This window comes from Scyliorhinus torazame, chromosome 15 (genome assembly GCF_047496885.1).
Source record: "Scyliorhinus torazame isolate Kashiwa2021f chromosome 15, sScyTor2.1, whole genome shotgun sequence".
NCBI lineage: Eukaryota > Metazoa > Chordata > Chondrichthyes > Carcharhiniformes > Scyliorhinidae > Scyliorhinus > Scyliorhinus torazame.
Genome location: NC_092721.1, coordinates 135088964 through 135102808, shown reverse-complemented (window position 1 = coordinate 135102808; position 13845 = coordinate 135088964). Strand labels below are relative to the sequence as shown.

At 47.9% G+C, this 13845-nt stretch overlaps 1 protein-coding gene across 2 annotated transcripts in view; it reads left to right on the top strand.

The window, feature by feature from the left end:
* Window positions 1-13845, top strand: part of c15h11orf65 (chromosome 15 C11orf65 homolog) — a 147975-nt gene that overhangs the window by 110700 nt on the left and 23430 nt on the right. For both annotated transcript variants that reach the window (XM_072476789.1, XM_072476788.1), the window contains one exon: window positions 5613-5783. In XM_072476789.1, coding sequence (XP_072332890.1) covers window positions 5613-5783 — 171 coding nt within the window. The remainder of the gene's footprint in view (window positions 1-5612; window positions 5784-13845) is intronic.

Genomic DNA, 13845 nt, shown 5'->3' with positions numbered 1-13845 from the left:
CGGTTAAGACCTTGCCGATGCAATTGATGACTCCCACGCATCGGGTCAATGTGGTGTTGGCATATTTAAATGAGCCTAATGACTCATGTACATATCATTATCTGGATCATTCCCAGTAAGGGTGAGATACAGCTTGCACCGGGCACTGCGAGCCGAGTGACTCCAGCTCAGCTTGGCGCTCGGCACCATGCTTGCTTTGGGCCTCGCCCACGATTCACCCATCACGCCAGGCTCCGCGCTGGGTGCCATGGGGTGGCTAAACATACCCTTCATATCTAAATCTTGATAGTGAGTGTGATTTGACTGTTGAGGGACATCCCATCTAAGCCCTTTTATGCTCTCATTCAGCAAAAGCCAGGAATTAGTGCATTTATCCAGTGGATCATCACAGTACAGAACTTTTACTCAGAACCTGCAGAGGGAGCCATTATTCAACAAAGGACAATTTCTGTTGAATTTTGAGAGTCTTCTTTTGTTGTGTGATTTATTGTTTGGTGAGATAATGTTGATTCAGTAAAGTTTTGCCCTTGTGGGCTGCCAGCCATTTAATTAGATATTATTACATTTTTATGCGGCATTAAAATACTTAATGCCCCAAGTATAGCAATTTTTGATCCATCCAGATTTAAAGCACCTGGTGTAAGGGGAAACTTTGATTCCGATTTGGATGTTTCTCCTAATCTGTGCTGTACTTATGCAATGTGAATTAATTCTGCATCTATTCATAATAATACAAGAACATAAGAAATAGGGGCAGTAGAAGGCTATTCAGTTCTTTGAACCTTCTGCCATTCAATGCAATCATATGCAATCATATCTGATCTATCTCAAGCCTTCTCACATTATCCCTATACCCCTAAATTCCCTTAGGATCCAAAATATTATTGATCTCTGTCTTTAATATACTCAGCAATTGAGCATCCATTATCTTTGGGGTGTAAAATTTAAAGATCCACAACCCTTTGAGTGAAAATGTTTCTCTCCATCTCAGTCCTAAATGGCTGACTTCTCATTCTGAGTTGGTGACCCAAGGTTATAGACTCCCCAGCCAAGGTAAACATCGTCCCAGTATCTACCCTATAAACCCATAAGAACTTTATATGTTTCAAAGAGACCACTCCCATTCTTCTAAATTCTTGGGAATGGGAACATAAGCCTACTCTACTCAAGTGCTCCTCATAGGATAATCCCCTTACCCCACAAACTCGTCTAATGAACCTTTGCACACCCTACTATTACGATCCCAGAGTAGACCCCAACATTTGCTCGGATACCGGACAGAAACCCCAATGTTTTATTTTCGTTTTGTAAGACTGGAAAAGATACTTCGGTCCAGGAGTGATTTACCTTCCACAAGGTCAGACTTCTCCCATTGGATCCCGGGACCATCCAGAAGCAGCTGCTGACCGAGGAAGTGAGGGAAGCGGTCTGCAGGTAATACTAAAACAACGCGGTTTCAAGACTCCTCGCCCCAGCATACACCTGGCAAACGTCCAAGCGATTGAAGATAAGCTGGATTAGCTTAACGCTAGACTTACCTTTCAGAGGGAAGTAAGAGACTGCTGTGTGCTCTGTTTCACAGAGACATAGCTCACTCCTGCCTCACCGGACTGTGCTGTACGACCCGATGGCTTCTCAATACACCGGATGGACCGCACAGCTTCAACAGGCAAAGCGAAGGGTGAAGGGGTTTGCCTCCTCATCAACTCCTCCTGGTGCTCGGACATGGCGATCCTGGTGAACTACTGCTCCCCGGACCTGGAATACCGGACTGTGAAGTGCCGCCCATACTACCTTCCACAGGAGTTCACTTCTGCCATCATCATGGCGGTCTACATCCCACCCCAGGCGGGAGCGAAGAAGGCGCTTGATGAATTGTACACCGCTATAAATAGCAATGGAACAAAATACCCTGAGGCCTTGTTCATCGTGGCTGGGGCTTCAACCAGGCCAACCTCAAGAACGTACTGCCAAAATTCCACCAACACATCTCTGTCCCACCAGGGGCCCCAACATCCTTGATCACTGTTACACAAACATCAATGGCATCTACCGATCCATCCTCCGACCGCACATTGGAAGATTGGACCACAAGACAGTGCTTCTTCTTCCGGCATACAACCAGAAACTTAAGCATGAGAATCCTGTTAAGAAGGTCGTGCAAAGCTGGTCCGAGGCAATGGAAGAGCTCCTACGCGACTGCTTGGAGTCAGTGGACTGGTCCATATTCAATAATTCAGTGGCGAACCTAAACTAGTATGCCAGCACCATCACAGACTTCATCAGTAAGTGGGTAGAAGATTGCATGCCAAAAAAGGTAATACCTAGGTAGTACGTGCTACCCCAACCAGAAACCATGGTTCAACTGCAAGAGATTCACTCCCTACTGAAGGCCAGGTATGAGGCGTTCGACCAGCGACCCTGACCTATAAAAGAAATCTAGGTACGACGTCCGCAAAGCCTTCAGGGACACCAAGAGAACAGTACCAGACTAAGCTAGAGTCACAGACTAACGACACGGACTCTCATCAGTTGTGGCAAGGCTTAAACAACATAATGGGCTACAAAGCAAAGCCAAGTAGAATCTCCGGCAACAGCGCAGCCCTCCCCGATGAACTCAATGCATTCTATGCTTGTTTCAAGCAGGCGGCGGCTAGGGTCCGACATTTGAGAAGGACCAGGGAGGCACCCACCATCTCCAGATTCTCTTAGGACGAAGCTGTGTCCGTCAGCTCAATAATGTTGACTCTCAAATTTTTATCCATCTTTCCCATAACTCCATGTTTCAATTGTTTCAGAAAGGTTATTTTTCTTGGCACAGTACTTTAAAACCCCGAACCAAATGGTATTCTCTGTGATCATGACTGTGACTGGGGTGTGTTATTCCTCCCTCATCCTCCTCAATCTCTTTACAGCCTTTGGCACAGTTGACCATGCCTTTCTTCCACTGATGTCGGACATGGGCAAACTGGTGAAATATGACAGATGAAATTTACCGTAGAACCGTATGAAGCGGTACATAAAAGAATGAGGAGAGCCAATATAAACTAAATGGTACAATTTGAAAGGGGATGCAAGAACAAGTAGAGGCTTGGAGTTCATATGCACAGATCCTTGACAGTATCAGGATAAGTCATGGACAAGAGCAAGGATTCCAGGGAGAATCAGCAGACTGATCACGGCACTGTGATGCAGGGAGCCTTTCAAGTGGGGGGAGTTAGAAGGAATGTAGCTGATGTAGGCAACAATACAGTATCTAGCAGCTTGGGGCTAAATTAAAAAACAGAACCATAAAGGTGGTGTACCGCCTGAGCGATGTGCAAATTGGCATAGGGTAAATAATATCAAAGAGTTGAATGTGTAGTTCGGGGATTAGTGTCAGATAAATGGTTTTCAATTGATGTGGCACTGATACCAGTGCTGGGGAAAGAGGGAGCTGTACTATTAGGATGGCCTTCCCCAGAACCGAACTGGGACCAGTGTCCTGGCAAATAATCTAACTAGGGCTGTAGATGGGCTTCAAACTAAATAGTAGTGGGAGAGTTCACACGTGGGGAGATTTGAAAAGTTGAAGAGGAAGGACAAGGCAACAGTGATACAGATAATGATCACAGAGTGTGACAGGAAAGAACAGATCATGTAAATATAAGACTGCACCAACAAATAAGGTTGAGTAGGCAAAAACAGGAAAAAGACAGAATTGACGACTATTTAGTCAAATGCTTGCAGCATTCGTAAAAAACAGATGAATAGATAACACAAATAGAAATCAATGAGAATGATGTGATAACCATTAAAGAGACATGGTTGCAAGGTGACCAGGGCTGGAACTTGAATATTCAAGGTTATTTGATATTTAGGAAGGACAAGAAGAGAGTTAAAGAAGATGGGACAATGCAGTGAAAAATAATTTGGTGATCAAGATATATAATCAGTTTGGGTGGAGATAAGAAATAGCAAAGGAAAGAAGTCACTGGTGGGAGCAGCTAAAGGCCCCCTAACAGTAGCCACACAGTAGTTCAGAGTGTACATTCAAGAAATAACAGGGGGCTGCAATAAAGGTACTGCAATACTCATGGGTGACTTTAATGTTCACATAGATTAGACAAATCAAATTGACAAAGGTAGCATGGAAGCAGAGTTCACAAAGTGTATTCGGGTCATTTTCTTTGAACAATATCTGAAACCTATCAAGGAACAGACTTTTGGACCTAGAAATATGTAATGAGACAGTACTAATTAAATACCTCATAATAAAGAATCTTCTCGGCAAGAGTGATCATAGCATGATAGACCTCACAGTCAGTCTGAGAGTGAGAAATGTGAGTCCATAACTAGCGCCTTAAACTTTAATAAAGGCAATCATAAGAGTATGACGAGAGAGTTGGTTAAAGTAGACTGGGTAAATAGGTGAAAAAAGAAAAGGTAGAGAAGCAGTGACAGACGTTTAAAGAGATATTTCATAACTCTCAGCAAAGATATATTACATTCAGAAAAAAAGTCTCTACCAGAACGATGTACCATCTGCGGCTAACTAAGCAAGTTAAGGATGGTATTAAAGTGATTGAAAAGGCATACACTGCTGAAAGGATTAGTGGTAAGCCAGTAAAGGATGACTAAAGGAGTAATGAAAAGGGAGAAATTGGAGTATGAGAGAACACGAGCAGAAAATATAAAAACAGACAGTTAAAGCTTATGCAAGTACATAAAAAGGAAAAGAGTAGCTAAACTGAGCACTGATCCCTAGAGCAGCATGAAACTGGGGAATTAATAATGAAAACTGAAGAAATGGCAGAGGCTTTGAACAAGTAGTTTGTATTCATCTTCACAGTAAAAGATCTACATAAAGCACCATAAGAATATTGAAATTCAAGAGGCTAAAGGGAGGGTGAAACTTAAAACAATAACTAGAGAAAAGGTAATGGCACTACTAGCTGAGACGTTCCTTGGAACTGACAGCCTACATTCTAGAATCTTAAAAGAGGTGGCTGCAGGGATAGTGGATGCATTGGTTGTAATCATCTAAAATTCCCTTGATTCTGGGAAGATCCCAGCAGACTTGAACTGCAAATGTGACACCTGTGTTCAAGAAAGGAGCGAGACAAAAAACAGGAAACTATGCCAGTTAGTATATCATTGTTGGTCATTCGGAAAATGCTGGATTTTATGGCCCTCTACCAGGCATGTTTTTGTCGGGGGAGATAGGGAGATGTGTCCCCCCCCCCCCCCCCCCACCACCACCTCCTGGTGAAGTCCCACCATACTGCCCGTTTTGTTCAGGTCATCCTTATGGGTCCTAATTCCACTAGGTGCTTGAGAGGTGGGAGCTGCAAAAATTCCCACCAGTGATGCCATCCAGTTGACCTACCTTTTACACAAGGCAAAAGGATGATCCCCATTTGGATTCATAACTCTCAGCAAAGATATATTGCATTGAGAAAGGAAGACTCTACCAGAATGATGCACCATCTGTGGCTAACTAAGCAAGTTAAAGATGGTATTACATTGATAGAAATTCATGAGCAATGTCTCCAACTCATTGCAGGTTTTGCAGTCACAATTCAAAAGAGCAGCAGGGCTCTGCTTTTCATGTTAATTTATTTGTCTTCCAGGTACCATGAGGGCATGTTGCAGGCCCAGACACTGGATCCAAATACAGCTCTCCTGGTGCAGAGAGCAACAGAAGGAGTAATCAACAGTGTCGAGCAGAATGGCCCAAATGCAGTCTTCGATTGGGAGGTGGATGAATTACTTGAGTGGACCAATGCATTGAATTTTGAGAAGTAAATAAACCTTATTTTGTTTCGGCTGCATAAATTATAGTTGTAGCTCTTGGAACTAGTTAGGTCTACAGATTAGCAGAGTGCAAAGTAGTTAAACTTGCAGATAACACCAGGCTTGGGTTGAGGAAAGGGTAGAGGAGCAGCAGAGCATTGGACTTGGAGAACGCAGTCAGGTTTGCATTGGACTGGTAATAAATTGAGGTTTAATACAGACAAACCTGAAAGAAAGATAGGAGGCATCTGCCCCCCATCCATGAACAAAGAGTCCAAAGGTGTGCAGGTTAGGTGGATTGGCCATGATAAATTGCCCTTAGTGTTGGGTGGAGTTACTGGGTTATGGGGATAGGGTGGAGGTGTTGATCTTGGGTAGGGTGCTCTTTCCAAGAGCCGGTGCAGACTCGTTGGGCCGAATGGCCTCCTTCTGCACTGTAAATTCTATGATAATCTATGATAAGATGTTTAATTATAAATCGTCTTTAGAACTGCAAAACTATTTTATTATTGCACTCTCCTATAAATCATGTACTCTTCAGTGATGACATTATAATAACTTTGAATGTAGTGAAAGGACATGCCAGGTTTTCCCCCTCATTCTCAAGATTTCTGGTGTCTGTTGTCCAGCACGAGTTGCTCTTGGAAAGGGGGTGTTGATCTGTGGGTCAAATTTATTTGCCTGTTTCGAACCATAATCCCTTTTTAAAAAAAATATATATTTTATTCAAAATTTTTGGCCAACCATAACAGTACATTGTGTATCTTTTACACAGTAATATAACAATATAAATAACAATGGCCAGTTTTTTAAACAAGAAATAAATAATATATAAACAACATCAAAATTAAAAAACAAAGCTAAATGGCAACTGCCTTGTCCCAAATAAATACTCTCCAAAAATACAATTCAGCAGTCCAGTATACAATTACCTATAACAACAACCTATACATATTATACTTATACACTAACATCCCTGAGAGTCCTTCTGGTTCCGCCCCCGCCCCCCCCCCCCCCCTGGGTTGCTGCTGCTGTCTTCTTCTTTTCCATTCCCTCTATCTTTCTGTGAGGTATTCGACGAACGGTTGCCACCGCCTGGTGAACCCTTGAGCCGATCCCCTTAGGACGAACTTAATCCGTTCCAGCTTTATAAACCCTGCCATGTCATTTATCCAGGTCTCCACACCCGGGGGCTTGGCTTCCTTCCACATCAACAGTATCCTGCGCCGGGCTACTAGGGACGCAAAGGCCAAAACATCAGCCTCTTTCGCCTCCTGCACTCCCGGCTCTTCTGCAACCCCGAATATAGCCAACCCCCAGCTTGGTTCGACCTGGACCCCCACCACCTTCGAAAGCACCTTTGTCACCCCCACCCAAAACCCCTGTAGTGCCGGACATGACCAGAACATGTGGGTGTGATTCGCTGGGCTTCTCGAGCATCTCGCACACCTATCCTCTACTCCAAAAAATTTACTGAGCCGTGCTCCAGTCATATGCGCCCTGTGTAACACCTTAAATTGTATCAGGCGAGGACGATGAGTTTACCCTACTTAGGGCATCAGCCCACAGCCCCTCCTCAATCTCCTCCCCCAGCTCCTCTTCCCATTTCCCTTTCAGCTCATCTACCATAATCTCCCCTCGTCCCTCATTTCCCTATATATGTCTGATACCTTACCGTCTCCCACCCATGTCTTTGAGATCACTCTGTCCTGCACCTCCTGCGTCGGGAGCTGCGGGAATTCCCTCACCTGTTGCCTCGCAAAAGCCCTCAGTTGCATATACCTGAATGCATTCCCTTGGGGCAACCCATATTTCTCGGTCAGCGCTCCCAGACTCGCAAACGTCCCATCTACAAACAGATCTCTCAATTGTGTTGCTCCTGCTCTTTGCCATGTTCCAAATCCCCCATCCATTCTCGCCGGAGCAAACCTATGGTTATTTCTTATCGGGGACCACACCGAGGCTCCCGTCTTTCCCCTATGCCGTCTCCACTGCCCCCAAATTTTCAGAGTAGCCACCACCACCGGGCTTGTGGTGTATTTCTTCGGTGAGTACGGCAACGGCGCCATCACCATAGCTTGTAGGCTAGTCCCCCTGCAGGACGCCCTCTCCAATCTCTTCCATGCCGCTCCCGCCTCTTCTCCCATCCACTTACATACCATTGAGATATTGGCGGCCCAGTAGTACTCACTTAGGCTCGGTAGTGCCAGCCCCCCCCTATCCCTACTACGCTGCAAAAATCCCTTCCTCACTCTCGGGGTCTTCCCGGCCCACACAAAACTCATGATACTCTTCTCAATCCTTTTGAAAAAAGCCTTCGTGATCACCACCGGGAGGCACTGAAACACAAAGAGGAATCTCGGGAGGACCATCATTTTAACCGCCTGCACCCTCCCTGCCAGTGACAGGGATACCATGTCCCATCTCTTGAAGTCCTCCTCCATCTGTTCCACCAACCGCGTTAAATTTAACCTATGCAATGTACCCCAATTCTTGGCTATCTGGATCCCCAAGTAGTGAAAGTCCCTTGTTACCTTCCTCAGCGGTAAGTCCTCTATTTCTCTGCTCTGCTCCCCTGGATGCACCACAAACAACTCACTTTTCCCCATGTTCAGTTTATATCCTGAAAATTCTCCAAACTCCCCAAGTATCCGCTTTATCTCTGGCATCCCGTCCGCCGGGTCCGCCACATACAAGAACAAATCGTCCGCATACAGAGATACCCGGTGTTCTTCTCCTCCCCTGAGTACTCCCCTCCACTTCCTGGAACCCCTCAATGCTATTGCCAGGGGCTCAATCGCCAGTGCAAACAATAATGGGGACAGAGGACATCCCTGCCTCGTCCCTCTATGGAGCCGAAAATACGCAGACCCCCGTCCATTCGTGAACATGCTCGCCATCGGGGCCCTATACAGCAGCTGTACCCATCTAATATACACATCTCCAAAGCCAAATCTCCTCAACACCTCCCACAAATAATCCCACTCCACTCTATCAAATGCTTTCTCGGCATCCATCGCCACCACTATCTCCGCTTTCCCCTCTGGTGGGGGCATCATCATTACCCCTAGCAGCCTCCGTATATTCGTATTCAGCTGTCTCCCCTTCACAAACCCAGTTTGGTCCTCATGGACCACCCCCGGGACACAATCCTCTATCCTCATTGCCATTACCTTGGCCAGAATCTTAGCGTCCACGTTCAGGAGGGACATAGGCCTATAGGACCCGCATTGCAGCAGGTCTTTTTCCTTCTTTAGGAGAAGCGATATCGTTGCCTCTGACATAGTCGGGGGCAGCTGTCCCCTTTCCCTCGGCTCATGAAAGGTTCTCATCAGTAGCGGGGCGAGCAAGTCCACATATTTCCTGTAAAATTCAACTGGGAATCCATCCGGTCCTGGGGCCTTCCCCGCCTGCATGCTCCTAATTCCTTTCACTACTTCCTCCATTTCGATCTGTGCTCCCAGTCCCACCCTCTCCTGCTCCTCCACCTTAGGAAATTCCAGCTGGTCCAGGAAACACATCATTCTCTCCTTCCCATCCGGGGGCTGAGCTTCATATAATCTTTCATAGAATGCCTTGAACACTCCATTCACTCTCTCCGCTCCCCGCTCCATCTCTCCCTCCTCATCCCTCACTCCCCCTATTTCCCTCGCTGCTCCCCTTTTCCTCAATTGGTGGGCCAGCAACCTGCTCGCCTTCTCCCCATATTCGTACTGTACACTCTGTGCCATCCTCCACTGAGCCTCTGCAGTACCCGTTGTCAGCAAATCAAATTCTACATGTAGCCTTTGCCTTTCCCTGTACAGTCCCTCCTCCGGTGCCTCCGCATATTGCCTGTCCATCCTCAGAAGTTCTTGCAGCAACCGCTCCCGTTCCCTACTCTCCTGCTTTCCTTTATGTGCCCTGATTGATATCAGCTCCCCTCTAACCACTGCCTTCAGCGCCTCCCAGACCACTCCCACCTGGACCTCCCCATTATCATTGAGTTCCAAGTACTTTTCAATACACCCCCTCACCCTTAGACACATACCCTCATCCGCCATTAGTCCCATGTCCATTCTCCAGGGTGGACGCCGTTCTTTTTCCTCCCCTATCTCCAAGTCCACCCAGTGTGGAGCGTGATCCGAAATAGCTATAGCCGTATATTCCGTCCCCCTCACCTTCGGGATCAACGCCCTTCCCAAAACAAAAAAGTCTATTCGCGAATAAACTTTGTGGACATAGGAGAAAAACGAAAACTCCTTACTCCTAGGTCTGCTAAATCTCCATGGGTCTACTCCTCCCATCTGCTTCATAAAGTCTTTAAGCACCTTGGCAGCTGCCGGCCTTCTTCCAGTCCTGGACCTCGATCTGTCCAGCCCTGGTTCCAGCACCGTGTTAAAATCTCCATCCATTACCAACTTCCCCACCTCTAGGTCCGGGATACGTCCTAACATGCGCCTCATAAAGTTGGCACCATCCCAGTTCGGGGCATATACGTTCACTAAGACCACCGCCTCCCCCTGTAATTTGCCACTCACCATCACGTATCTGCCCCCACTATCCGCCACTATGGTCTTTGCCTCAAACATTACCCGCTTCCCCACTAGTATAGCCACCCCCCTGTTTTTCGCATCTCGCCCCGAATGAAACACCTGCCCCACCCATCCTTTGCGTAGTCTAACCTGGTCTATCAGTTTCAGATGCGTCTCCTGTAACATAACCACATCTGCCTTAAGTTTCTTAAGGTGTGCGAGTACCCGTGCCCTCTTTATCGGCCCTTTCAGCCCTCTCACATTCCACGTGATCAGCCGGGTTGGGGGGCTCTTTACCCCCCCCCCTTGTCGATTAGCCATCCCCTTTTATCCAGCTCCTCACCCGGTTCCCACGCAGCTGTGTCCCCCCCAGGCGGTGCCCTCCCGCCCCGCCCACCCCACCCCATACCAGCTCCCCCTTCTCCCCAGCAGCAGCAACCCAGTAAATCCCCCCTCCCACCCCCCCACCCCCGCTAGATCCCCCACTAGCGTAGTTACACCCCCCATGTTGCTCCCAGAAGTCAGCAACCTCTGGCCGACCTCGGCTTCCCCCCCGTGACCTCGGCTCGCACCGTGCGACGCCCCCTCCTTCCTGCTTCCCTATTCCCGCCATAATTATCATAGCGCGGGAACAAAGCCCGCGCTTCCCTTTTGGCCCCGCCCCCAATGGCCAACGTCCCCAGCTCCTCCACCTCCCTTCCTCCCTCCCCCACAACCTGTGGAAGAGAGAAAAGGTACCGGGTCGCAGGATTAACAACATAAAAATCATCTCTCCCCCCTTTTTCCCCCCTCTTCGCCCCCCATATTCGCCCCACCACTTTGTCTCAAACGTTCTTTTTTACTAACCCGCTTATTCCAATTTCTCTTCAACAATAAATGTCCACGCCTCAACCGCCGTTTCAAAGTAGTGGTGCTTCCCTTGATATGTGACCCACAGTCTTGCCGGCTGCAGCATTCCAAATTTAATCTTTTTATGAAGCACCGCCTTGGCCCGATTAAAGCTCGCCCTCCTTCTCGCCACCTCCGCACTCCAGTCTTGATATACGCGGATCACCGCGTTCTTCCACCTACTGCTCCGAGTTTTCTTTGCCCATCTGAGGACCATCTCTCTGTCCTTAAAACGGAGGAATCTCACCACTATGGCTCTGGGAATTTCGCCTGCTCTCGGTCCTCGCGCCATCACTCGGTATGCTCCCTCCACCTCCAACGGACCCGTCGGGGCCTCCGCTCCCATTAACGAGTGCAGCATCGTGCTCACATATGCCCCGACGTCCGCCCCTTCTGCACCTTCAGGAAGACCGAGAATCCTTAAATTCTTCCTCCTCGCATTATTCTCCAGCACCTCCAGCCTTTCCACACATCGTTTATGGTGTGCCTCGTGCATCTCCGTCTTCACCACCAGGCCCTGTATATCGTCCTCGTTCTCGGCAGCCTTTGCCTTCACGACCCGAAGCTCCCGCTCCTGAGTCTTTTGCTCATCTTTTAGCCCTTCAATCGCCTGTAATATCGGGGCCAAAGCTCCTTCTTCATCTCCTTTTTAAGCTCTTCCACGCAGCGTTTCAAAAACCCGTGTTGTTCAGGGCCCCATATTAAACTGCCACCTTCCGACGCCAGCTTGGTTTTTGCTTGCCTTCCTTGCCGCTGCTCTAAAGGATCCACCGCAATCCGGCCACTTTCCTCTCCTTTTTCCATCCGTATCCAGGGGGGATTCCCTTCTGGTATACCGCACAGTGCTTTTAGCCGGTAAAATTGCCGTTGGGGCTCTTATTAAGACCCCAAAAGTCCGTTCCACCGGGAGCTGCCGAAACGTGCGACTTAGCTGGTCATCGCCGCACCCGGAAGTCTCGAACCATAATCCCTTGATGCCGTTACCTGATAAGGACATAAGAAATAAAAGCAGAAGGACCCTTGAGGAGGATCTGCCATTCAATAAAATCAAGTCACATCTTCTATCACAATTCCATTTTTCTTCCTGTCGCCATGTGTCTAAAAATCTACATCTCAATCTCAGTCTTCAATATATTCGACGATTGAACATTGAACATCCACAGCCCTCAGGGGTAGAAAATTCCAAAAATTCACAACCCTTTGAGTGAAGAAATTCTTCCTCATCAAATAATCTGTCAATCTAGTCTTTGAAATTTCCACAACCTTTTGGGGGAGAGAATTCCACTGTCCTTCATATGAAAAGTGCTTCCTGGTTTTGTTCCTGAATGACTCTACTCAAGATTGTGACCCTTTCACTTTAATTCCTACCAGAGGAAACAGCTTCTCCACATCTGAATCATTTTACACATCGCATTAGCCCATCCCTTAACTTTTTAAACTCAAGCTAACATGTCCCAAATTTATGTAATCTGCTCTCATAATTTAACTTTTCGAACTCAGTATCATTTAGGTAAATTCACACTCTTCCTTGCTCCAACTCCAGGCTATCCTTTCTTAGGTGTGGAGAGCACTGAATGCAATGCTTCAAATTGGATCTTTCCAAGGCTCCAATAAAACTGAAGTATAACATCCCCTTTTGTATTCCAATCCATTCCAGATGACGGGGGAAATGATGGTGTACCCACAGACTCACTGCCTTTGCCCTAGGTTAGACTTGCTGCTGAATAAGCTGGCAACTTGCTGCAGTATATTCTGTAAATCATATATACTGTCAATATCGTATGCTAATAGTGGAGGAATTGGATGTTTAAACTGGTGGATTGGGCCTGCTGATCAAGTAGACTGCTTTGTCCTGGATGGTGTTGACCTTCTTGAATGCCACTGCAGCTGCACCCATGTGCAGTATGTTATCACACCTCTGATTTGAACTTTGTAGATAGTGAGAGGGGCTTTGAGGCTTTGGATCCGGGATTGTCCGAACTCCCGGCCAAGTGTTGACGCCGGCGTAAACACCTTCTGACCCAGCAATTCTCTGTTTTTTAGGGGGCTAGCATGGCGCCCGAGTAATGTGCGCTGCTCCGGCACTGAAAGACGGCCCCTGCACGCGCACGACGGCCATGTCAGCGGCGGCGCATGCGCGTGTTTTCCATCTCCGCGTAGGCGCGGAGCAACATGTTGGGGACCGAACAGCAGGCCCGCGTGTAATGAGGTAGGCCCCCTCCAGATCGCGGCCAACCGCCGATCGGAAGCCCCCGATCGCGGGCCTGGACCCCGTGGAGGCCGCATCCGGAGTCAGACCCCCCCCGACCCCCCACCAGGATGTCCACAGCGGCCGCGGGTCCGACCTCCCGGCGGGTGGTACCATGTTTGAACCACGCCGGCAGGAGTTTGGCCCGTCGCCCGCGGAGAATCGCCACGGGGACCTATTTCAGTGGCCCCAACCAGCGCCGCGGCAACCGCGTGGGCGCAATTGCCGCCGATTCTCCGGTTGCAGCAGAATCAGCGGCCTGGCATCGACCCGGCGCTGGCTCGGAGAATTCCGGCCTAGGAGTCTGGGGTCTCAACAGCCTCTGACCTGTTTTAGTAGCCACAGCATTTATCTAGTTGATCCATTTGAGATTTTGGATAATGGTGACTCCAGGATGTTGATGGTGGGCGAATTATAGTA